General features: G+C 46.3%; 1 protein-coding gene across 16 annotated transcripts in view; it reads left to right on the top strand.

Moving 5' to 3' along the window:
* Positions 1 to 26,395, top strand: part of RGS6 (regulator of G protein signaling 6) — a 234,561-nt gene extending 208,166 nt beyond the window's left edge. For 7 of the 16 annotated variants that reach the window (XM_040700588.2, XM_046941382.1, XM_040700590.2 and 4 more), the window contains 3 exons: positions 5,795 to 5,884; positions 12,483 to 12,536; positions 22,643 to 26,395. In XM_040700588.2, coding sequence (XP_040556522.1) covers positions 5,795 to 5,884; positions 12,483 to 12,536; positions 22,643 to 22,693 — 195 coding nt within the window. In that variant the 3' untranslated portion in view covers positions 22,694 to 26,395. Of the gene's footprint in view, positions 1 to 5,794; positions 5,885 to 12,482; positions 12,537 to 15,885; positions 19,561 to 22,642 lie in introns of those variants that run through there. The other 9 variants (XM_046941385.1, NM_001199452.3, XM_046941386.1 and 6 more) reach the window with 3 other exon arrangements.
* The last annotated feature ends 499 nt before the right edge of the window (positions 26,396 to 26,894 follow it).

Genomic DNA, 26,894 nt, shown 5'->3' with positions numbered 1-26,894 from the left:
CCTGCTAAAGCTCTTTTACGTTGCTGTGCCTGGTGTAATTTCATTTGGGGTCTGAAAAGAGGTTTTATGCTTTTTAGATTAGCAAGGAGGTTAGTCTGTGTTACAGTATAATTATTCATCTTTTTTTTTCCTGTAGTAGTAAAAACAACTTGGTTGAGTGTGAAGAAAATACGCCAGCTAAAACTGTGGGTGTAAATTATTTTGTCACTTAAATAACTTCAGAGAGGCCAAAAAGATATTGCTCAAATTTTCCAGAGCAATTCATACTCAGGCCAAGACCCTTAAGTGTCACTTACCAACCTGAAACGTTTATTTTCTGAACTATAAATCAAGCAAGCACAGCACTCCAGCAACAACAAGAGCTGTGCTAGGTGGCAGTGCTGCTGGGCACCACTGGCTAGTGCGGGTTGGTTAATCAAAAAGGCAGCACACCATCATTGGGAATGACACAGTGCTGTGTGCAGGGACCTGAATGAGCAGGGATTTGGAGACGAGAAAGGGAACTGGGGTGAAAACACCCCATGTTTCCCTTCCTCCTTCCCACACTGATCTTATCAGCTGGGTTCATTGAGGGGTGAAGGTCTTTTGCATGCCTCATCTTCACTGTGTCTGCCAGCAGCTGCCATGGCTTCCTGTGCCTAATTCAGTTGCTCGTTGCATGCTCAAAATGGCATCATCCTGTTTTCTCCTTCCCCTATCCTCTTTGTGCAGTGGGGACATCCCTTTGGGATGCAGACCCCTGGCAGGGCCTCAGCTGGCCTCTGTGGTCCCTTCCAAGTGAAGGCCGCAAGGCGTTCACCGAGGCTCTGCTCTCTCATGCGTGAATCTGCAGAGCATTCTCCCCCAGTGCACAGGTAGAACATTCATGATGGTTTGCTGTTGTTTATTTAGTTGTTTTCTCTGCTGCTTTATATTGCTTTGGGGCTTGTGTTCAAATGGATTTGTCTGACATGCTGCAAATATCCCTTGCAGCTGGCTCCAGGGGCAGCTGCTGCTTTTGCCTGCTTGCAGCACAAAAAGGTGTCCGTAAATCCCTTATTATAACGCCAGGTCTTGGTGGCAGAGTGAAGGGATGCAAGGGGGATAGCTACAGCAAGCAGTTCCCAACCTGCTTGTGATTGGCAAGGAGGTGCACTGGGGCTCAGGTGACTCTCAACAGCTGTCTAGCTACCCAGTGTCTATCTGGTATAAAACCCCAGGATGGGCTACAGGTGTGCTGAGTGGGAAGCCTGGGCTTGAGACGAGCAAGGAATCAGATATTTCCCCCTCAGCCCCCTCACATCCAAGTGTACAGCTGTGCTCAGGCACTAGCAGAGAAAACTTTCCCTCAGCAAGTTAAAACGTAAGGGTTTGCTGGAATCAAGCTGGTATTCAGAGGTCATGAGAAAATTGTGCTTGGCCTTCACAACCACAAAACCTGCTTCAGACCTGTCACAAAATATCGCAGTGGCGAAGAGGTGAGACTGGCAATGGTTGTTCTCAACACGGCCATTTTATCACGTGCATATTCCAGAGAAAAGAACCGAGATATTCTGCTGAAAATAAATGTTCTCAACAGATAACAGGCTTCCAGAGGCCTACCAGGTGCTCTGTGCAAGCTAGTTTGCTTTGTTATTTTTCTGTCATTTGGGTTTTTCCCCCATATTTCTTGATGTTCCCAAGGTCCTGCTCGGCTGCTACCCACTCTCCTCAGGGTCACTGAGCTTTGCCTGTGGGGGAAAGAGGGCCCTGGTCACGCTGCAGCGTGTTGGTTTGAAGCAAGTGCAGCTTTGAGGCGTTTCTGCTATCTCAGCCACCTCCCACATCCCCGTCTGGATTGCAAACTTTCTTCTTTTTTTTTTTCCCATTCCCCTTTTGTCAAGAAAATTTGCAGAGCTTGTCTTTCATCTCCTTCCAGAGATAGGGCTTGTGAATGGAAACAAGCTGAGAGATGCTGGAGCTTATCAGCATTTATTTCCTTACACTTCTGCTGAAGCTGAGGTTACATGTAAAACCATAGAAGAAGCATTTTCTGTGGTTTACGTGTCTGGTTCCTTTGTTCGCTAATTCACAGAAGTGAGAGCCTTTTCCCCTTTGAAATTTACTGCTTGTCACACAGTGGTCGTAGCAAGAGAGATGGCACCTTGGCTCAGGACTGCAGGAGTACCACTGAGGATGGTCAGCAGTAAGGCCACTCTGTTCACAGGAATCCTGTGAGGGAACTGTTAAAAATCACACCAATAGTTAATTTGGTTTGCGTATTCAAGGAGCCGGTAATAAGGAGCTCATTCCACTGTAACAAGCAAGTTTATAAAATGCAAAGTTCTCTTAGTATAAGGATAAGAGGTCTTGAATTTATTGCCAGCAGCCTTAGGTATGTCCTAGAGTATGCATACGTGTCAGGTGCACCACTGGAGATACTGGCTGCAGTCTTTGGTGAAGTTATGCTCCCTCTCTACCATGTGATAAAGAATGAAAGCAGCTGCTCAGTAAATTAGAAAGTGAGAGACCAGCGGGTTGCAATGATCCCAAGTGAGTTAAAAATCTGTGATGCAAGGGAACAAGCCAATTTGCACACGTTGCACAGGGCAGCTAAATCTGTGCACGCACCTCTGCTAATATGCACGTTGCTCAGGCTGCCTCAAAAGATTATGCTCAGTTGCTCAACCTCAAGTAGCTTTCAATTTATTTAAGAAATTAGGAGCTGCTAAATGCTAGCTATAAATTCTCCCTAGAAAGTTGCAGATTGCAGAAGGTATAGCAGCAGACAGCTTGGTGAGGAAGGATGGGCTAGGCTAAGGATCAGAGCAAATGTCCCAGGCACCAGCATTTTGTGTCCTGCAGCTAGGTTTGTTGTGTAACTGAGCTGAACGTGGACTGCAGCCACCGTTCTACAGGAAGCTTTGTGGTGCAGTCTCAGCAGGGAGTTGGCTGCAGCAATGTAAGCTGTCCTGGACTGTTGCAAATTGGAAGGCAGTCTTTGCTGACCTGAGCAGCTGGCTCAGATTTTCTCTAGGTGCTTCAAAAGTGAAGCGCTATAAAATAAATGATCAGTGCATCATTTGTGCCTCCAGTACTTCTTCAAAGCAAGCCCTTTGAATTCTTGCAATTAAGCTGTAAAGTTTGCATCTGAAGCATGTCCCTCCCTTTCCCTATGCCCAGCCTTCTTCCTTCATTAGCATTCAAAGCCTAAGAATTCCCTCTTTGATTATGTCGCTGGTGAACAGCTGAAAGGTAGCAAGGTTGCTGCTCAGTGATTCCAGGATGTGAAAAGCAGAGAAAATCCTGCATACCAGCTCCCTACCCAGGGTGGCAGTGGGGATGAGTGTGCAGTAGTCCGCTTCTTCAGAGAGTGGCCTCAGCTAAGGCATCGGCTTGTGGTTTATTTCATCTCAGGGTCAAAGTAATTTTTCCCCCTTTCAACAGTCAGATATTGAGTTTATACTGTTTTAAGGTCAAATACCTGAAGTCATCTTGACATGAGCAAGACTGATAGTTGTTGCTGGCCTGCTGGAGGGTTGTATAGCCAGCGCTTTCGGCTCTGCTTTGTTCTTCTTTTGTGTGCAAGCAGCTAATGTGATCTGCTTGCGTTGCAATGAAAATTGAACTCTGTTCTCCAAAAATGTTATCTTTACCTTTCAGAGCAGACTCTGTTATCTGACCAGTTAAGAACCCATTTGGAATCCAAATGTAGTCAACAATTTAATCAGCTATCAAAATGTCAACCAAAACGTCCCTGTTGCCCACTGCTGTGCCTTCAACCCCATGGCCCCTTCCTTCCCAGCTCAGCACTGCTCTCCCCAGCACCCTGCCTTATGGGTGCACTGGGGAACAATCACAGCAAGAGAGAGGTTCTGAGAGACCCCTTTGACCCATTGCTGCTGATGGCCTGCAGAGTGCCTGCGCCAGGTACTCATCAGCTGCCCCACAGTTACGGAGGAGGAAGGAAAAAGTCTTCTATTTATACAGTTAGGGTTATTTTTCCCCACTTAATTATGAAGAATACATTAGTAGGAGACAGAGTGTCCTTCAGAGAACTTAAGAGATAACAGTATGCCTGAACTGGTTGTGATGTGGTTGACTTAAGTTAATTTCTATTTCTATTCCTGTTGAATTGTTTCTATTGAGGTGTTTGAGATTGAGCTGATTCTGAAAATCATAATTCATTCCAGAGAAATACAAGCTTGCTGATGACCATACCCATGACATGCATTATTTTCCCTGTCCTCAGCTCAGATCATGCTTGGCTGATTCTGCCCTGAATAAATAGGAGTGTCCCACAGCTGGGTGGGAAGTCCTTGGCAGTGCTGTAGGTGATCAGCGTGGAGCTGTGCCCTCACTTCTGTTTTTTTTTCCTGCAGTGAGAAGGGCTCATGCTTGCTAGATGACTGTATACGAGCATTTCTATTGCAAAATCTTGTGCTATACTTCAGGTAGATAATGCCACACAAGTGAGGGTTTGACAGGTCTGAAAGCAACTGTGGAAATGAAATTAACTGGTAAAAAGTGTTCCACACCAGGTTGTAGCTCAAAGGGTGCATTTTATTGGGCATCTCAGTAAAAATCAGTGGTCGTTATGTCCCTCCTAGAACTATGCACTGAATAGCACAAGAAAGCTGAATGAGGCAGTTCTCTATACAGAGAGGTCATCTCTGATTGCCCGTGATGGCAAAGATAAGGGAATTTTGCTTGGCTCGTTAACACTGAAATAAACTCTGTGACTTGTGTCTGGGTTGCTTGTTCTGAAGTTTCAACTGCAATGGCTGTAGGGCAGGAGAGAATATTTTATGTTGTATAAATCAGTATAGATAAAACTGTTCATTAACTCTGTGAGAATGCTTCTGTGGGCAAAGTCTAAGAGAAATGTCTAGGGTGTCTGTTTTTTCTTTTGAGTTCCTTTAATGTAATCTCAGTCCTTATTGGGTCAAAGTATTTTGATCTGATTTTCTTGATGTTTGGGATAGTATCCATTTACAAATCAAAGGACAGTTAGACAATGAGGAGAAGAGGTGATGGAATTAAGGAATTTTCTGCAGGTAAGTAAAACTAAGCAAGGCAGTGGAAAAAAGTAGGTTCTGCTGCAGTGGAACGCTCCTTTGTAAATCTGAAGATGCATGTAGGTAGGGGATGTAGTCCAAGCAAACTCATATAATATCAGCAATTTGACTCAATAGGAGACAAAAGGCCCTGTGGAAGAGACTCATCTGACATAACTTTATACATACGATGCAAATGTGTGTAGTTGTCCAATAAACTTCACGTGTAGTCAGCCAGACATAAAGGCTTTTTCAGGATGTGAATAGGTTGGTTTGTTCTAGGCATCCATTTAAGTGGAAATGAAATGTGTTCAAGTATCGGTTCCCCTTCATGAACTATAATGAGAGGGTGGGGTGATAGTGCAAGTATCTATGAGTAGTACAATCAAACCTAATCTATGGGACAAATTCTGGCATTTATTTCTTCTTTCCTGAGACATCCCAGTAGTTTCAGCTTGGCTAGCCACTTGCTCATGATCTGGGGATTTCTGAGAGCTGTAGTCATTACAGAGTAACACTGATTACTGAATAATACGTGCCAGCCTTTGGGGTGAGGGCCATCTTTTTGCTTTGTGTTTACGCAGCCCCAAGCACAGCAGGGTCCTGCCCCAGGATGGACCTCCTGTATGCCACCACAACACACATAATCAATAATAGCAGACTTAATTAGGACTTTGATCAGTCTCTCGTCCTTCTAATTCACTGTGTTTTAAATCTCTGTGATGTCTAAATGAGGTTTGATAACAATTCTCTGTCTCTCATTTCCTCCTGTCCCACAGGAGCACATTTACAAGCTGATGAAGAGTGACAGCTATGCGCGCTTCCTCCGTTCAAATGCTTACCAGGACTTATTGCTGGCAAAGAAGAAGGTATCTGTTGGAAAGGACATGCTTGCATCTCTTTGCACCTCTTGATTCTCGCCTGCTGCTTGCTGCTAGTGTGAAAATGAAAATATTGTTTCCTTTTTTTAAAAAAAATTATTTAATGAGAACTTTTGTTTTCTTCACCAGGGGCACAGGGTATGGCATCCGTATGCACAACCTCAGCACATGTGTTTGGGAAAGCAGGATGGCCCAAGACAAAAAAAAAACCAAAAAAAACAACAACCAGAAATGTGCTTGTCTTGCACAACAGTCTCCCAAATGCAGTGCAGGCAATTAAAACTGCATTGCCTTTTCCTTGTGACAAAGATGGTGTCTGTATGCGAAACAGAACTCATCAATCTATTAATTGGTCTTGCAAATTTCACCCGTTGTGGTTTTCACCTCCTCAGCCTCGCCAGGTGATCTTCCCTTTGGATGCCTTACCTCTAGGCTGCCCTGTAGTGATTTCCATTCTCATTTTCCCTTGCTCTTGCCATAAAAAGGTGGTTCTTTTTCCTCGGAGACAGGAAATAATTGCAATCCGTGCAGCAATTAAGGGTTTCAGACACATTTTTTACAGGTCAACTGATTTTGAGCTCTTTAGCATTGCTGGCACCCACATGTGCTTTGCCAGCACGGCATTTCTGCCAGGAATCCCCAGCTCAAGGTAACAAAGGAGTGGTTACCTGGTGTTGTGGCAGCTCCTGCCCAAATGTCCGTCCTTTCTGAGGGGCTGGGAGGTAATCTACAGCTCTCTGCACTAGTGGCTGCGTTCAGATGCTTCCTGCACCTCCTGACTCCTGTAAGTCTGTGTGTCCATGTGTGTTCATGTGCATGCATATACACATGTGTACGTCTCTCTTCTGTTTGACTCCCAGGATCACTCATAAACAGGCTCATACAGCCTAAGCGTGGGTTTTCCCATCACCATCTTCCCTGCTGTTTTTCTGCTGCATTCTCTGTGTGCTGCCAAATTACGTTGCACTGGCACAATACCATGAAATCCCAGTGGTATTTTTGTCCTGATTGTCACTGTGTGTCCTAAAAGCATGCGCAGTGTGACAGAAGGAGATAAACCCCTCTGTCCGCTATGCCTGGGACTGCAGGCAGGTGGACTGGGGCCGGTAATGGAGGGCAGCAGTCAGTCCTTTGTTTCAAAATGTCTGATTTGAGACAGCACTGTGCAGCACTGCTTATATTTGAAAAGGTTAGGTCTATTTAGAGTTCAGAGGTCGTGGGGAAAGAAGGAAGCGCAAGGCAAAGTCTTCTGATAGTATAAAGCATAAAAACCTTTGCCATCCTCTCCTCTATCAGTTTTTGGCATGCCATCCCCATCCTCCCTCCGCTGAACACATGAGGGTTCATCTGCTTCAAAGCAGAAGGGTTTTCTCCTCCCAGCTGAGCCCATTGAAACCAGAGGCTTTTTTCTGCAGTCCTTGTTTGCTGTCAGATCAAGGCCTGGATGTGTCAGCATGACATCCTCATCCCCCCGCAAACTGCCGGAGGAGCAGGCCTTGGTGTCATGTTAACACAGCCATGAAAGTAAGAATCAAGTTCCTGTTAGAAAGAGCTGTGGGTGCACAAGTAAACATAGCGAGGTGCAGAAAAGGCAGTAGTATGTAGCTCTGTGTAGACGCATTGCTCACCTGCTTCACACTGTGCAGGGGGGGAATTGATGTTACTCCAGAATCTGCCAGGCTCTTAGCAATCATGTCGCATTGTGTTGAGCAAGTGAACATTTCCGAGGCAGCATAGGTACAGAAATGCTGTCAGAAAGAACGTGAAGTTTCTGTGCATCGAGCTGCACGGTAAGATTGTCAGTGCCTTTGGTGCAGGTTTGAGAGGCACCCATTTAAAATTCCTCTAAATATCTGGAAAGCAGAAGGAAGGAAACATAGTGGGCTTATCAAAGCCTGCATGGGTGGAGGATTTGGTTTAGAGCCTGCACACAAAGTCCTGGCCTCACTGATGCGGGCAGAAATTCACTGCAGTTGTTTAAGGCTTGATGAGGTATGTCTGTCTGGAGCATGAATATGTCTTATCCCCCAGACAGTGTCCTAATGCTGCCTCTATGCAATACCAATATTACTTACATTACAGAAAATACATTTTTTTGAAAGAACAGCGCTGTGGACTTGGGCTAAGACAGTTGTATGCACAAAGTACACGAATGCCTATGGCTTATATTCACGCATGAATATTTCAGGGGTGTGTTTATGTCTGTTGGCATCTCCAGCCTTGCAGTGCTGGGCCGTGGTAAGCTGAGATGGCAGGACAAGGGAAAAAGCTGCTGTGCGGCTAAAGCACAGGACCGGGAGCCACAAAATCCACGTGCATCCTCTGGTTCCCCCACTTACATTCTTGTGTGGTCTTGGGGGGGAAAAGAAAGTTCAGCTTTACTCTGCTTCATATTCTGTTCTCTGTCAAATGGAAGAATAAGAGCTACCTGCTCAGTGGAGACATCTTAAGGCTTCCTTAGTGCCTCAAAAGATGCTTGACATTGTTGGGATGCTGGAATTTGGAGTGTGGAAAACACTGTAAGTGCCACGTTGTACAATAACCACACGTGTAAGCTTCCACTCCCTGCTCTGAGAGTGCAGTAATGAAAGGGAGAGAGAGAAGAAAAGTTCCAGGTCAGAACTGAGATACAAGGACAGAATTATGAGAAGGTCTGGGGAGAGTAAAAGGGATGCATTGTTTGCACAACTGATGCATGGTAGCGGAGGATATAGGCTGCATCCAGACCAGGCATACATTGTTTGTTATTTTGTTTTGGATTTTTTTTTCCCTCTGTTCTTCGCAATGTCATTATTGCAACCACAATACTATTGGCCTCCATCCTGCAGATTCATGGTGCTCAGCAGGGAGCAGGAGGTCAGCCTCTGGCATGGGCGTAACTGGAAGCAGCACACTGGGGAGGAGGAAGGGCTGAGGGCCCAGCCTGGCCCCCATTCACCACCTCCATGCTGGCCTCCTAGTGAGCAAGGCAGAGGGCACGGGGCTGATTACGAGGCCTCATGATCACAAAGGTCTTTTCCAACTTGGCTGATTCTGTGAAAGGAGCAGGAAAGACCTCGAGGTGCTTTCCATTACTGTGCATGAAAAGAAGGCGAAGTAGTGATGCTGGTGGGCATCTCCACCTGACTGCCAGCTGGACAGGTGGCTCAACTGCTTCAGCTCCCATGTTCCTGTCTGGCATGTGGTGGCTTCCCACAGGTAGGGGAGCATCCCATGGGGGCTGCAGAGCTGTGGGAACGAGCTCCGTCACACCAGGGCAGGCACAAACCCTGGTGTTTGCAGGGTTTGGTGCAGGACCGTCCTCAACAGCTGGCACAGAAGGGTGAGCTCCCTGTGCCCCTGTGTTCAGAACAAAAAGATGCAAAGTACTTTTTCAGCCCTTTGGTATCATTGTCCACACCCCTTGCTTTTTCCCATTGGACAGGTATAAATGACTGCCTGAGAAGCTGGGGACATGCTTCTAGCCTTTTCCTGAACCGGTGTCAGGGAAGTGATTACCCTTCATTTTCGTGCAGCAGCATCCCTCTGCAACGCATGGTTTTCTCCTTCAGTAGCCAACAAAATGAATCCTGGGAGGGAAGGAAGGAATTTTGCAGACCTGCAGTTCAGAGGACTGAGCTTTTGAATGCATTTTCTGATTCCTTTTCAAGTCCCTGGCAAAAATGTCAGGAAGGTGGTGGCTGGGAGCTTCATGCCGGGAGGGGCAGGCTGCCTTTTCAGCATACGCTTTGTGAAGCATTGCTTTTATCCAGAGCCTCTGTCCCAGTTCCCTGTATTGCTTCCCACTGCAGATGCCATCCTCGCTTGGTCCCATCAGGGTGCACATGACCAGTGTGATTCAGTGGCAGGGCTGGCTTGAATGCTATAAAGATGATGAGCAGTTTTCTCCTAATTACTTTTAATAATTAGTGTCAGCTGGTTTTCGTAAGATTTTCTTCTTACGCAGTTCTATGCCAGCAGAATCCACACAAAGGAACTTAAAATCAGGATGGTTAGATAAGTAATCGTAGAAAAACTGAAATTGTCAATAATTAGTGAATAGCTAATTGACAAGATCTGTTTTTGAGCACCTACCTGGCCTGACGTGTTCATCCACAGCAGGGGCGGTGGGTTCATGTTTTATCCAAATACTCACATCCTTTGTTGTTAGCTGCTGTGTTTACAGGCAAGGATTGCCCCCTCCCTTTCCTCACCTACAAGGACTGCCTGACCTGGGCTTGTGCTTTGCAGTAGCGATGTGTGTTTGTGCAAATGCGCTGCACCTCTGAAGTCCGCAGTTTCATCCAACACTTCCTGGGCTGGACCCAAGATGTGTTCACAAGGCTGAGAAACGCCTGTCTCTTTTCCTATTTTTTTCTTTTTTTCATGATTTTTTGTTTATCATTCCTCTCCTGTGCTGGAGGGATGCAGGCAGGGGAAGCTGGGGAGCCATGCACCAGCACCCATGCTCACTGCCAGGAAATCTACTCGTGCCAGCTCATCGCTCTGCAGCCAGCCAGCCTCAGCTGCTTCTTATTTTATTAGAGAATGTCACACTTTGACTCAGAGCTGGATGCTATGGGGATGATTGTTCCATTCAGCTGGTCCCGGCCTGCTGTCCCCATGCCAAAGCGTGGCACTGCTGCAGCCTGTGCTTGCAGGGTGTTTCTGTGGGGCACGGCTGTGCTTTGGGATGACTTGTGCCTGCTTCCTCACAGTGTCCTCAGCTGAGGTAGGAAAATGGCCTCACATGCGGTGACCTGTGCTAGATGAGCTCTTGGCACTCAGTGAGGTGCTCAGCATCCTCAGGGACCACCACCCTGCGTTTGTGCAAGGCTGGAAGCTGCATCACCTTGCTTGCAGCGAGAACAAAAACATTGCATTTTGGCAGCAGGTACAGGGACACCGTGTGGACCAGGTTCGTCAGCTTGATCTCCTTTGTTCCCAGTGCACTCCAAAGCTTCAGCTTAAATGGGCCAGTTTTCCAGCCTGCAGCAATGTGATGCTGCAGACTCCAAGTACCTTGCTCCATGGAGCCTAGCAGAGCACTGTCTTTTGTTGAGGTATTTATTTCCCTGGGTGAAATTGTGCGTTTGTCCTGGTGGCTGCCAGGGTATGTCCCTGCCTCCCCACCAGCCCCAGAGCCTGTCTTGTCCCCCGATGTGTGCCTTGGCTCTGTCCTCAGCACTGGCTGAGGTGATATCTGTCGCACAGGACGAGAACCGATGTCCCTGTCCCCACGGCACCAGGGCCACAACGTGGAGCAGCCCAGATGTGCTGCATCTTCAGGAAAAGCTGAGCTTGATGACAGCAAGAGCATAACTGAAAAGTGGTTCCTGCTGGCATTTCCTCTAGCTCTCTGTCAGAGGTCTGCGGGACCTCTTCCCAGGGTACCCCCTCACCCTATTTTGCTGTTGTTCCCTTCCCATCCATCCCTTGCTTTTTGCACTGCAAGGTGCAGTGAGCTGCCGCTCTCCAACATTTTACTACATCTTCTGATGAGGAACTCCAGTGCAATGCTCATTTCCAGTGCAGTATCATGCACCTTCATTACTGTGGCTTTCCCTTAAAATAGCTTCTTATCACCTTCACTGTCATTTTACTTCTATCTCATCTGCATTTCACCAACTCACCATACTGAAATCATTTTCTCTCCTGGAAATCATCAATGCTCACAGTTTTCTGACTGCAGTGAGCTTTGCTTCATATTTTTGAGGGTTTTTTTTCAGATCCATAACAATTTTTTCTACTAGATATGCCAACAAACATGACAATAAATTATTTAGTTCCTTATTAATGACAATTAGATCTCCCTGTTGTCAAATGAATGAAACGTGATGGTGAGCAGACTTCTCACGGATACATTAATGGAGCCATGACACACACACTTCTCTTCTTGCAGTGAAGTTGGATGTCTTCTTGCATACCAATAGTCCTGTACTCAGATAGAAAAATATCAGTGCCCCAAATTGGCTTGTGTCTTCCCATGGCCTTGCAGTGACATGCATATGCTGTCTGATGTTCTGATGTAGCCAACTGTACTGGAAATCTGCTTGTATCCTCTGGATAAGTGGAGGAGTACATAGCTCCCTGGCAATGAGTTCGGTGGGATTTTCCTTCCAGCACTGTATTCACTCATACTGTTTTTTAATGTTGTAGAAGTTGCTGTGTTTTTTCATCTCATGAAGTAAGTAGACGGCAGTCTCCCATCAGCTGTTTGGCAGACGTTAACCAGAATCAGAGGTCCCAGCTCAAACAGCTACAGAAGGAAAACTCAATGAACATGAAATCAATACCAATAGCTGTGAGACACAGCAATGCACAGATGCTGTTTGATCCGTTCAAAAAACTCACGGGAGGAAAGGTGACATTCTCCAAGAGTAGAAGTAGTGATGTCTCTCATTCTGTAAGGGGTTTTGGTTTCTTATGTTTGCTATTGCAAACATTGATTTCTGCTTTTTACGTTTTTTTTTTTTTTTTTTTTTTTTTTTTACAACTTTTCCCCCTTGCTGCTTCCTTATATTTTGCTGCTGTTTTGAAAAAACTGCATTTAAGCTGAAGGGTTTTCTTTCTGTATTTTTTTCTCCCCACTTTTTTCCCCGGTAAGCCAGAGAATGAGCAAGGTCGTAGAACTTCTCTAGAAAAGTTCACTCGCAGTGTGGTAAGTTCTTTTTCTTCTCCCTCCTCCCTTTCTTCCGAACTCCATTGTTCATTGGGGGGAACGAGGATGCTTAACTTTTTATTTCATCTTTGTGTTTGCGGATAGCATCTTTGCAGCTTCTCTTTTAGTACCGTAGCTCATCTAAATAGCAGCTCTGAAAACGGGGTGGGTGGGGAGCAGAATTCCATCGCAGCGCTCATTCCAGCTAATCATCACTGCAAAAGCAAATTGATTTGTGCCCAGAATTAAATGGATGGATGTCTTTTTGCTGTGTGCCCACTGCGGTATTTGTCCTGGCTTTTCCTTGCACAGAGAATCAGAAGAGCATGATTCTAGTAGCACCATTTCAGCAGTATCCATGCTGACCTCCATGCATGGTTCGTGCTACCGTGTGTATATATATATACATACATAGCTACCCACTACACTGCAGCCGCTCCCTCTGTCGCCCCCATTTGTCAGTACTCATGTAAGTAGTGACGGATGATACCCTTTGACTTGCTCATAGCACCAACACCTGAAAAGGAATGTGATAACAGCAAGAAACTTGATGCTGTTAAACCTCTGAGATAAGAGGATGGTGAGACCTCAAGGGCAGTGGGCAGAGGTCCTCTACTCTCGTCCCTCACCAATCTCTGACCTCCAGCTACTTGGGCCCCGAAGATTTTCTGGAGAAAGAGGGCAGTGGGTGGCTTCTTTCTGCTCCCAGTGTTGTGCATATATCCTGGGGTATGCCTGCCCTGCAGTAGCACAGCCAGCTTGGTGGGAAGGACTGGCAGAGGTAGGGGAAGGGTGCAGGATGGGATCGGCAATGTTCATGGGGCAGCAGAGAGCTAGCACTGAAGGTATATCAACAAGTTGTTCTGCTGTTGCTTACTATCAAGTATGTTTTGACTTGATACGCTGTACAGTTTTGGCATACCGCTGTGATATTCAGCTTTAGAACAAAGATGTTGGACTGTGTATATACAGTACATATGCTTTTACTTGCGTGTCTCTGTGTATTTATGTATATTAATACAGATACATGCTATATATATATATATATACACACAGTGTATAAATATGAAACATTTGTAAATCCAGATAGGAAAGGGGAACTGCAGGTAAGTGTGAGCTATCATATAGCAGATAAACCTGGAGGGGTTCTTTCTGATGCGCATACAAACCCAAAGCAGAGCTTTGTAGTATATACTCTGGCAGGCTTCCTGAGGAATGTATTTATATAGCTAATGCATATGCACACATTTGAAGTATGTTGATACAAAATATATCACTGTGCCCATCTGCATATTTACTACTTTGTAAGAGTTTGCCAGAAAGAGGAACAGGCGAGATTTTTTTTTTTCAATAAACTATGCCGAAATATTTACACTGAGTAGCAAATTCTGCTCCCAGATTCCCCATTCAAGCTTTGAGGAGTCCTCAGAAGCACGTGGGCAGCTCAGCAGTAGGGTAGACATAGCAGTCCCTGATCCCTTCAGCCCTGTGCTTGGCTCCCGGCTGTGAAGTCAGAGGTGCAAAGCTGGACTGGCTCTTCTATGCACTCCAAGGGACGGGGTCGGCCTCACGCTCGCTCTGGGCAACACACTGCAGATCTGACAGTCTATTGCACCAGAGCACTTCCTAATCCACCTCATTTAAAAAATGATGGCACTGCACGCGGTGGCAGGTTTATCTTATTACAATTTTCCTGTCGAATATAGCAAGGATTGACATTATGAAAGCAGAGTTAGCCTGTCTTCTCGCCCAAGTGAAGATAAATGACATCATAAAAATCAGACATCATGTATCATATATGTTATAAATAATACTTGTTACTGAGGTAATAACTTAATTTTAAAGACATACACACACACAAATCCATATATCTACATCTCTCTCTTCTGTCATATCTGATCATCTTACTAATTAAAAGGAGCCTGCTATACTATTTTTAGCTGTGCAGTCTCAGCCTAGCTGTTTAAACCGCAGTAGTTTCCCATCTGCTTTAGAAATGATTTAATAATCAGTCAGAAGCTTAGTTCTTATAAGCTGAGATGATCCTTCAGGGCCGAGAGTGGAAGGAAAATATATTTTAATGAGTACGTTTAGGGAAACCACTGGTGTTGTCATCTTGCAGAGGAAGCTACCGAGTCTCTTCCTAACTTGTGCTGGTGGCTGTTTAATGGAAGGGGAAACAGGAGTGTTCTGTTGCACCTTGCAGCATCCTGAGTTCTTTCTCTCTAAAGCAGTAGTGGTTACTCAGCAATAACAGGGGTTATGGGGATACTGGCCTCAGCAGGTAGCTTCAAGTGATAAACCTGGGCCTTGATGTTCTGACTTGATTTTGAACTTTTTAAAGTCGCACTATTCCAAGGAGTAAAGTAAACTGGAGTTAAATTTTCCAACTCAGTATTGAGGCACTGACCCAGTACTGAGCACATCTCTGTGTTTTATTCCCAGCTGATGCTTGTTTGTGAACAAGAGGTACACCCAGGGCTTTTGAGAGCGCCGGAGTTCTCAATCTCTATGCTTTAAGAATGTTGCCAGATATTGGATATAGTGTTTGTTTGGAATTGTCACAACTTCTGTCTGAACAGAAGTTGACATCGCATGCTGTTAGTTGTTGTGTTCCTGGACCGAGAAAGCTCTGTACCTGAATAAGATGAAAAGGTTCCTGCTTGTCTCTTCCATTGACGGAATCTAAGAGAAGAGTGGTAGGACCGGGCGGCTCCCAGGCGAAACCAGCAGCTGCCATGGGAGGCTGAAAATGCAAATGCCAGATGTTGTGCTACATATTGGAGTCTATGGGACATCTCTTACCTGTGTTTTCTTTGCCCTACCTCCTTTTGCACTTGGCCACTGCAGTGTATGCGCTGGCATGATTTGTAGAGGCGCATCATAGCTGCTTGCAACCTATGCTTGCGTATGGTAAACTACAGCCTGTATTTTATCTTTCATTGTTACAGTTTGTAAGAAGTGAAGTATTTATTAGGAAAAGGAGCCCTCTTGGTACCTTTTAGGGGAAATGTAAGTATGCAGTGAGACTAAGAGACTCAGGAAACTTACTTTAAATTTAGCATAGTAGAAGATACCAGGTACAGAAGAGAGATGCACTGTGAAATGTATCCAAGGAATCAGGGAATATTTCCAAGCGGTAAATTAAACTCATTGCAGAAAGAATGAGGTGAAAGAAGAGGTGGTCTGTGTTTGGCATACGTGGGGATTGGGCTGCAGGTTAAGAATACAAGAATAGAACTTCTCTAATGAGCTTTCATTTAAAGGACCTTGGACGTTATGAATGGGGCATCTTGTACAGGACAGCAAGTCAATGAAGACCAAGGATTGTCTCTGTTCTCACACACAGGTGAATAACTGAATCGACAGAGGGGCTCAGCTTCATTAGCCATACGAGACAGAACTGCAGGAGGCAGCAGACAGGGGCTGGTCAGCAGGAGCTGCTTTAAGTCCCTGAGGTAGCAGCAGTTGGTGTTTGCATTCTCATCCAGGAGCCTTGCAGATAGAGTCCCACACGTAATTCCCTGGTGACTGTGCAGCCAGTGTCCTTCCATGGTTTCTTATGGAAGGATAAGTTTTCTAGAAACAAGAATATTATTACTGGAGAGCCTGTATTTGATATATGTTTTATATATTTGATATGATTTCTGCCTGATATCTGAAGTGCAGTCCTTCTTGCAGTGATTCGAACTGTATTTTCACAGTAGCACTTCTTCCACTTTAGTTTTCTGGTGTCTCTTAGTGATTTCATGCTGAACTGTCCTTGGCTCAGGCCTGTATGTGCATCCCAATTCCACGTGATGAATCTACAGTACTCTGCAAAACCTCAAGTCCCATGCTTAGTCCATGTTTATCTATTCCCATGCATTATGCAGCTACGATAGCCTCATTGTCTACCCTGCCTACATGGCTGTCCCTTCCCAGATGCTCTCAGCAGTCTTCTCTTCCAGCTACATCTTGTTACCCCTGCTCTCACTTTCCTGTATTCCCAGTCCTTGACTTCATCCTTTGGCCACTGCTACTGCCCCGTGCTGTTCAGATTTTTATGTCCTCCTGTCTTGTCTGCTGTTGGATCAAAGTCCAAGTCACACCCTGACTCTCCCGGTCCTTATTCTTAATTCATGAGTATGAAATCACACATGCAAAATGTATCAATAGGGTCTTACCTTTCTCAGGTGAACTGTATATTTTGTGCAGCTGTATGTCACTGTGACCCGTTACAAATAGTAACCATGAACACAGTTCACGGCGTAGGACTGGAGGAGGAATTGCTGCCTGATATCATCATTTCTCTCTTTTCAGCTGGCTCCTTGATAATGTCACAGAACTGTCATACACTTACCAGCTTTTCTACCTTTTCACTTTCACAGCTCTACCTAATTGCATAAATAGATAACTGCATTTGAGGGAATGGAAAGTATTCATGACCTGCAATATAATAAAGCCAAAAGTTTAAGCCATTATGGCTAGAAAATACAGTGAGATAAAGTGTGGATAGTAGAAGGTGATACCCTGAAATGCTGATGAAATGGGTGTCAGGAACAGACAGTTAGAAGGGAAGGATGTAGGAATGGATGCCAGAGCTTCTTAGATTTGGCACCAAGAAAAGCCATCTGGAAAAAGGGTTATTTTTATCTTTGGATGATGTCTTACTTAAAAAGAAAGTTTGCTTGTTCCAATATTCGAGTCATTAACAAATACTGTCTCTACCGGGAAAAGGTACTTGTGTTCTGTAGGTGTGGGAAGCACCAGAACATACCAGAAGCATGAGGGGACCCAGTGTGCACTGACAACTTGCCTGTTACATGCAGTAACTGGTCAGTGGCTAGCCCTGCTGGGGGCTGCATGCCTGGGGTATAAGTGCACGTACTGACAGGTCTCTGCATGCTTGTGTGCACTACATCTGTTCCTGGTACCCACATAGTGCCCCACCTGTACAGTGTGTGGGGTGGATAGGTTTATGCTGCACACACAGTTCAGGAAATGGCGGGTTGCATGTATTGCATGTACATTGTGTTATCTATTCGGTATGTAGGTCTACTTCAAAAGATCAGTATTCTTCATTTCTCATGGGTAAGTTACTCTTCATTTCCCATCCTTAAAATGCTGCTGTGTGGTTCTGCTGGCATAGGGTGGCTGCTGCATTGGCCCCAGAGGTAGCTGCTCCTGCCCTGGGTGAGTGATCCCTGCATGCACTATCTTTGGGATACTTCTGAATGGAAGAGCCTATATGGAGTTCAGGATATGCTTACTATTCATTTACTGCCTTTTATTCCAGCTGCATACGAACTCTAGAAGATAAAACTACCTTCCACATGCTGCAGTTACTGAACCATGACCTCAGCAAGGATTTCTGAGGAGAGGGCTTGGGCCCTTCAGTGATTTCAGCCAGGCTGATATTCCAGCACCAGCAGGCAGCACCTTTCAAGCAGGCATACTGCAGCAGGGATGGGCTGACACCTAGAAGGGCCCTGTAAAACAACCAGGGATGGGGCACGTTTTAAGGCAGGTTCTCAAACACCACTGAGCTGCACTTGCCCAGGCAGTTCTCTACTGGACAGGATCTGGGCTATCTGCCCCGTGCGGCACCATGGTGAGCACTTGGCCCTGGAACTGTGTGGTCTCTTAGGGCCATCCCTCCACAGGATGAGTTGGAGCAGTCCACAGATTGCTTGAACTAATGCCAAAATGGGCCCTAATACATTCTTAGATAGGCAGGGCCCAAACTGCTCCCCAGCAGAAGAGGAGTGCGGCTGCCTTCCCAGTGTTGCTGGGAAGGCAGAGGAGAGCTCCAGCATTCATGGAGCTGCTTGAGGAGCAGGTGAGTACTGGGCTCATATATGTTCCTTGTTTGTTTTACATGTAGTGGTGCAGCAGGGATTCTGAAAGCAAAGCGTAGCACCTGCTTAGAAAACATGGGAAAATCTCAGAAAATAAAGCAGGGATGGGTGATACCAATTTTAATTGGACTACAGCACTGATCTGCTTTTATATCCCATCATACAAATTGAAAAAGGGGATAAATTGAAATGGGGATGTCAGATGTAGAAGCCTGACCCTGGTTAGCAGAGCTGTGAGCAGCAGCAGTGCAGAGCAGCTTGGGCACCTTGGTACCAGCAGCGGTCTCATGCTGCACCATGTTGGGGTGACTCTTGAGATGGTGCTGGTGGCAGTGGGCGAGCATCCTGCATGCTGCTGTTGTGCTTGCCCTCTACAGCAGGTCCAGTGTTCAGCCTGTGTCAGCATGGAATTGGTGGTCTTGTCCATGACATTTTATGTGCTTATTTAAGTGATATCTGTTCATAGTTTGTGTTTATTTTGCATTGAACTAAGCTATTTTCCTTTACTGTTTATGTTTTTAACTCTGTTTTGTACTTTGTTAATTTGTGTTGCTTATTTTATGTTTGCAGTGTATCTTTTCATGAAAAAAAATCTAATAAAATAATTTCTTCTAAATGACACAAGGATAAGAATTCCCCAAGATCTACTCTAACACTGAGAATCAGGGGGTGCTGGCAGGGCTAGGGCCCTGGAAATCTCCTCCTTTGGGAGCTAGGGTTGGTGGCAGGACGCTGCTTGCCCACTCCCAGAGTTCTCAAAGTACAGTAGCTAAAAGTCACAGAATTGCGTGGTGTCTGTCAGCACATGAAGAAGCTCAAATTGCAGCTGGTGACAGAGACGTCTGCTCACCTGCAGTGGTGCGCAGAGCAGCGCCAGTCTTCTGCAGCGGTCTTACAGAGGGATGGGGGTGTACTGCTCCCCGGGAGACGGCCTCTCTCCCAGGAAAGTGATGCTTCTGGCTGGGGGAGAGCAGCACCAGAGGGCAGAAGGGGATGGCGAGCAATCAGTGGAGTCAGCTGTAGCAGAGTCCTAAGTGGGTGGGTGAGGAGCATGGAGTGGAGTGGCACAACAGTGCTTGGTTTGTGTTGCTGTGGTAAAGAGATGAGCCGGTGCTGGAGCACCAGAAGTGTCCCACACGCTTCCTTGGCCTCACTGCTGGGGACAAACACTGCCCGCTGTTCAGGTAAGTGCCTGATGGGGTGCATGGGAGTGCTGCCCTGTGCATGCTGCTGGTGGTGAGCGACTGCATGTTGTGCATGTGAGCTGTGCTGTGTGCTGGGCACAGCGTGCCACTGGTGTGAAACCACAGGTATGGGACAAAACTAAACTGTCTATTTAAAAAAGAAGATCATTCACAGCCTTTGCCTTCTCTCTTAGCTGGGCAAAGTGCTGGCTTTGGTAGAGGAAAGCAAAGAGCAAGGTAGAAAGTGGTGGCTCATGCAAGAGATTAGAAAGGAGATCTGCCCTGTTTTTCTATCAATCCCAGATGGTGTTTTTTTTTTCCTGTAATTTGGCTTTTTGTCTGTGTTAAGTTGCTGAATTCTGCTTCATTCAGATAATTGCTAATTGCATTTTAGATTTTAGTTTTGTAGCTGCTCAGGAAATGCTCAGCCACAGAAGGTGCTGTGCACATCCGGCAGCCTGCGGGTCGCTTCAGCAGGCTGTGGTGAGGGCCCTGCTGGTCCCAGGGGCCGGCTGGTCCCCCTCCCAGGCACACGGCTGAGCGGGAGGGTGGGCCCCAGAGCTTGGAAGCCACCTTCTGGAGGAAAATTTCAGAAGGTTTATTAAGAATTCCTTGACTTTTTCCCTAGGTTTCTCCAGGTTGTACTCTGTATGGCAGTGTAAAAGAACTGCTGTAGTGTGCTGAGCTCAAGACATTGTGCTTCGTCAGCAAAGCTGAGGTGAAACTTCTGGAAATAAGGCAGGAGCTATAGACGTTTTTGTGCAGTGGGGAAAGGAGAGCTAAAAATGTGGGCCAGCAGCTGGCTTCCTGCTAAACAAAGACACGTGGAAGGAAAAAAGTCATTTATCTTGGCTAAGCCTTCTTAAAGAAAATGTGAGGTCTTTCGTAATGATCTAAAACTTCATCTACCTGTCGATCTCGCTGAGGGAATCCTGACCCAACACCAGGTCAGACCCAAAAGGACCCTTGAAGTTATCTGGCATACTTTGCACCCAGCTATGTTGTGGTGTGACCACATCCCTGGAGCAGCCTCCATCTGCCTGACGTGGGTGTTCATGGGTGGCTGAGATGCAAAAACCCCCAGAGCGAGGCATCAGAGGTGCTTCTTCTAGGTAGGAGTCACTCTTTGGCTGCAAGATACAGGGAAGTGTCTTACCCTGGCCATCTGAGGTGACAGGGGCCAGCCTAACCTGTCACCTGGCCAGCCCACTGTAGGGGCACTTCTTTCCAGAGACACTGAAGCATGTCGTGTGAGCTGGGATTTAGGTTGTATCTGTCTGGTGAAAAGCAAAATATAGCACTCCCAAATGCGCTGCGTCTCCTTCCGGACCTCGTGCTACAGAAGCATGGGAAGATTAAAAAGAAGCAGAAATAACAGGGGCCGGTTGGTATATCTTTGAGAAGAGGATCCCAGATCAGGTGCCCCCATCCCAGTAACCTCCAGCCTGCAGGTGCTCACCCCATTCAGGCCCCAAAAGTGAGACTGATCCTCACTTCTGCCTTGGGTTGGTACAAATGTGTCTGTGGCTGGAAGCCACTGAGGAACCAAAGCAGAGCAGTATGTATTCTAAAGCTCTCTCAGCGTTAATCCGTGTGTGCTGGCTCCTTTCTCCACCCATCTTGCTGCTGCTGTGCCAGCCAGGAGAGGGCCAGACCCACAGGATTGAGCCCACTGCAGAGCCAGGAGCTGCGCCTGCAGTGCCAGAGGAAGCTGTGAGGGATAGCTGCAGCGTCTCGCACTGCCAAACTAGATGCTGAGGCGGGAGCTGGCGTGTCCCCAGCTGCCTGCCACAGAGAAGATAACGGAGAAGCTGCCTGGCTGCCATTATCTAGGGCCTGACTGAACGGCCATTATAAAAACCCAATGAGTATTCATTGTTTTGTTTTTTTGTTTTTTTTTCCTAAGGAATTATCCAAATACGGGTAGAAATATTTTTTTCCTAAAACCAGCCATGTTATGCCTCCAGAAGTTAACATCTGGATGTTTACTTTCTTTTCCTTCAAATTGGATTTAAGAATCAGTACTTCCTCAGCACCCTTTCACTGGTGTTCACAATAGCAGTGCGTGCCGACCATGCCTGCAGCTCCTGCAGAGGACTTGCCCACCTCCTGGGATTGCACTAACCCAAGCTCCCCAGGAGCACGTTCAAAAATGAGAATAACCAGGAATTTGATTTACAGTGAAAGAAAAAAGGCTTATCTTTAACAGCAGCAGTACCACACAGCAGCTGGGCTCCAGGAGAGAGCCGGCAGGGTGGTGGTGGTGGCATTCCCATCCCAGGAGGAATGGCCCACGTGACAGCAGTGTTTGTCACAGCAAGGCGTGGTCATGTTAAGCTCTGTGTGTTCGGGGAGCCCGGCAAATTTCTTGGTAAAGGCTGCACATCTGAGTGGTGACATCAGGCTTCTGCAGGGAGCTTCTGCGTCCTCCTGCTGTAGTCCTGAATGGGGAGAGATGAGGAAACAAAAAGGCTGAGGAGCCCTTTTTTTCTTGGAGTGTTAATGTGTTAAACTAGAGAACAGACCTGGATCTGTTCTAACTGCTCATATGATCCCTGGCAGAGGTTTGGCCCGAACCAAACAACACACTTCAGAGTCTGAGAACAGGAGTCACAAACACAGGACTATTCTCAGTAGGTAATTTGGATGTGGCCACCTGGTTTTGAAGAGTAATTGGGGTGAATTACCATCCTAAGCTACTGATTTTCCATACTTTGTGGGTATAAACTGCATGCCAGTTCTGATTTTCCTTCCCTTTGCACTCTGAATTTGTTGCAAGATGATCAAACAACTTCTCTAGTTGGAATTGGCAGGACGGTCACATTCAAAGAGTTATGGTCAACAGTTCAGTATCTGGGTTGAGATCAGGGACGAGTGGTGTCCACAGGGGTGGACAAGCAGTGACTGAGGCCAGTTAGCCTATCAGTCGCCACAGCTCACCCTGCAAAGTCCAGGGGTAAAACTGCAGGCAACTGAAACACCCTCACCGAACAGTCCAACAGTCCCCATCTCGTGGCAGCAGCTTCACTCACGCTGTGGGTCTCTTCTGTCTGTCTGTCTGTCCGTCTGTGCCTTCCTCCAGGGGAAGTCTCTGGCCAGCAAGCGCTTGACGGGCCTGATGCAGTCGTCCTGACAGCCACCCCACCAGTCTGCCGCCCCACCAGCGAGGGCAGGGTGCCTCGGGGGACAGCAGGAGCAGAGAGCAGCTCAGCGAGGGACAGCCCACCTGTCACCAATTACATCAACACTTCATCTGCACAGCTTCGTAGGGACACCGAGCTCTGCACGGGGACTTGGATTCCTGCTTGGGTTTGGAGGAGCACAAGCCACGGTACACAGGAAGCAACAAGGCAAGGGCTTGGTGTGTTGTTATTTAAGGAAACAGACCTCACCACTGCTTGGAGAAAGAGGAACTGAGAGAGATGAGTGGTTTTGCTTCACCTCTTCTCTTCCTAGCACAGACACGGCTGTAAAAGATGCCACTGCAATCCCATTTGCTCCTTTTCCTGTGGCCATCTGGATCCAATAAAATATCTGCTGGAAGCTGCTGCTCCTTTCCACAAAGTATCAAATGCATCTCTCCTGCAGATCCATTGACTTCAGCTTTGTTTTTTCTTTCCTATGTCTCTCCTCCTCTAAAATAGCAGGGGAAAATGGCCCTCATTAAGTTTGTCACTCACTGTCCTTCCAATGGCATGTAGCATGTCCAAAGACCATGGTCAGATCCTCATCCAGAGGCAGGAGACTTTGAGTGGCTTACGTCACCTGAGGATCTGCCCCACTGCGTCAGACTGATCTTGGTGCATATCCTCCGACATCGGCGGGATTGCTCTGCATGTACGTTTAGTGCAAGACTGCCTGACGTAGTTGTGTTTTAGATGTATGATGCACATATGCACAAACAAACACACAGACACACACATGAGGTATTGAAAAGTGAGTTGTTTTCTATTGTATTTGGTTTTCTATTTATTTGAGGTTTTGCATACTTATTCGATGATGGATGTTCAAGTTTTACTCCCAGTAGGTAGAGTTGAACCACTTAGAGGAAATTTAGCCCTAACTACAGAGGGCCAAAATCTGTTCATGCATATACAGGGAAAAGTAATTCTGCGTAGGCATGTGTAATGGAGAGCAAAATTCAGTCTGCAGCAAGGAGAGATCTGATGGAGAAAGGCTTGGCAGAAGCAGTTTGTGGCTGTGCAAATGCTTGGGTACCTGTAATTCATCTGATGAGGAGCCCATGAATACAACTGCAAGGGATGACCCAATAGCTTGTTTCAGAACATTGGAATTATGGAGGTTAGGTTGAAGACGGAGCTGAAATGACTTGGTTAATGACAAAACTCACATTATACTAGCTGCAGATATGTAAAATGGATTGCATTTACTTACAGTATACTGCCTATATACAAAATTTCCAATTTCAATTGACTTAGTACCACAAAACCTCCTGTACTTTATAACCAGTTCAGATCTGAAGTGTATGTGAAAATAGACACTCGGTCTTCTTCCCTCATGCCAAGCCAAGCTGTTGGGTTTTTTTTTGTGCAGGTGGTAGAAATTGCTATATGGCTACACGTCTGCATTCCTATCTAGGCAAAATTATCTATCTTGCTAAGTAGACAGCTGGCTAACAATCGTATTTATTTCTGTGGCAAATATTATCCTAATATCTGAGGCTAATGTATGCACAAAATCAGGCCAGCATAGTTTCCGCCAGTAAAAGGACTTTCCTTCTTTACCCATGAATTTTCTCATTTTGATACCTCAATTATTTTTCCCAGACAGCTTCTGATATCAGTTTTATGTAAGGTCTATAGGACTCTCTACACCTGCATGACTATACGGTAGAGTACTGAATATGGTATTTGTTGTTTACACTTACCTAGTTCCCATAATCAGCCTATTATCTGGGGTCTTCAGACCAAATTCGTCCTACAGTACATGGCAGACAAGAGCTCCAGGACTGCAGAACCATCGTGGCTGTGCCTGTACATACAGGTGACATTTTGCCTCTGATGGGGACATTCGGACGTTTGCTGATTGTCACTCAACCATCTCAGCAGGACCTGTCCATTCCATGCTGACCACCCAGCCAGAGGCTCCCCTCTGGCAGTAGCAGGTCTTTGTGCAACAGCCCCAGTCGTCCAGCCATGCACACTCACATTTGTCCCCTTGTACCACCCCTAAGAACATACTGTGTGCTGCCTGTAGGTAATTTGCTGGGTTTGAACAGCCGAGAGCATGGGGGGAACTGCAGACAGCGAGCACACATATGGGCATACATCAGGGGGCCTGGATGCTGAACAGCTTGCCATCTAAATGCACACTCGCACAGCTAATCTGCTCAGCAGTGGCGAGCCGAGCGGATGGAGCTGCGTATGCTCTGCAGAGGGGAGAGCTCCCCTTCTAGCTTCCTGCCCAAATTTCTCTGAGACAAACATCATGAGAGCAGACAGGCCCTCCTCCCACGTTCAAATGAACAGGAGCACGTTCAAATGGCTGTTCACGTGTCTTTTACTTCACATAGGACAATGCTAATGTGTAACTATTTCCACGCAACCTGCATCCTTGAATTACTGCTGTTTAATGACATCACTTATTGCAAGTGATGCTTCTCTTGCGCACTCGCCAGTGAGCAGTGAGCACCACCCACTGAGTGCTGCAAGCAGTAATCTGCTGCTTTATAAGCATCCATGTCTTCCAGCTACCTCATCGCCCAGAAGATGAGTTAGGAAATCAGTTTTCCACCTCTCCTTATGTTCTCAATGGCATTGTTTCAAGAAAAAGCAGGCTGGAAAGCTTTTACAATCTCCATGCTGTGAAAGCTAGCCACCAGGCATCCCATACCTGCAGGGCTATGGCTGTGAAATACAGCTGTACACTGTTATTTGGATAATGGAATATCCAGAGCATTAATGGCCATCGTAGTGGACCAGCACCAGGACAAGCACGAGGAGGGTTTGACAGGTCACTGCTATGTTAGGCTAAGGCATATGGATTAATACATTCTATGTATGTATAACTCAGTGCTAAAATCCCATAGAGTACTGTAATAAAATGGTAGCAGGGCAGCCATAAAAAGCCACAGCAAGCTGACATAATAATACCAGGATAAATGTAGCAATAAGGTAACACAGGCCACTGCAGTAAAGTAGCATTTGGTAATGCAGCAATAAGACACAACAGGACGCTGCAGTAAACTAGTTTGGGGAGTAAGGCAGAAGTGATGGCATGTGTGGGCAATCTGTGGTGTATTTGTGTCAGGTACTGCAGCAATAAAGCCAACACAAGGTGTGCTAGTAATAAGTTACTACAGTAACAGCAACATGATGCACTGTACAGCTATATCAGGATGCTTCCATGCTGCAGGCAAGTCCTACAAGACATGGTAGTGAGACAGTGAAGGCAACATGTGCCCCATTTCTGTAAAAAATGGGTCTATTCTCTGCATAGTAACTAAGATCCTGGAATGGTCTCGTCAGCACAAATCCTGTCCGCTCCTGCTTTCAAGAAAGCTGAGGTGAGAACATTCCCCCATCCAATTGCTTATATTGGTCTGGAAATGCTAACTCAACTCATTGTCTTTTTGGCCAGATTTTCAAGGATGGTGAAGTTCTTCAGTCAGTCCTCACTCAGGTGACACTGGCAATTCCTTGGTCCTTTGCCTTGGGAAGGCTTTGGCTCTGTCATCTCCTGGAATGGGTGGTGCTTTCAGCCTACAGCTATTTCTCTTTTGGGGTGGGGATGGGAAACCAGGTACAGGACATCTGACTGTACTGCCCTGTTTCCTGAAATGCACAAATAAATTGAGCATCCTGGAAAAGTCAAAGCAACGAGGACCGAATCTGTTCTGTCTGTCACATACACGTGGAGAAACCTGCCAGAGTCAATGGGGGCCCCGTGTGTGCCCATGGGACCGGTTCTCAGTGTCACCAGGTGGGTGGCTGGTGGTGGGTGATTCTTCAAGTGGTGTTTCTTGTTGCTTTCCTGCTTTTCCCATTTTTTTATTTTTTTTTTTAGCACCACCTCTGTGAGAAATGTCTTTAGAAAAAATCAGTTTGCCATAAGACAGCATGTAGCGAGGTGGTCAATGAGTAGGTGGATGGATTGCTTTCTTTGTACCCTTCTGTAAAGGGTAAAGCATGCCGGGGGGGGGGGGGAGGGTGAAGGAGGGGGAGGAAGAAAGAAAAAAAAAAAGGCAGCACCTACTGCTATACTCAATAATAACCAGACGTAAGGGTTGAGCCAAGCATCTATGTTAACAGCGCAGCTCAGACGGAGTGTGTGTGCTAGATAACAAGCTGCTCTCCTGGGGATGGGAAGGAACG

The sequence above is a fragment of the Gallus gallus genome, chromosome 5, assembly GCF_016699485.2.
Source record: "Gallus gallus isolate bGalGal1 chromosome 5, bGalGal1.mat.broiler.GRCg7b, whole genome shotgun sequence".
In the NCBI taxonomy this organism is placed as follows: Eukaryota; Metazoa; Chordata; class Aves; order Galliformes; family Phasianidae; genus Gallus; species Gallus gallus.
Note: the sequence above shows the minus strand (reverse complement) of the source record. Positions and strands in the feature narration are given on the sequence as shown.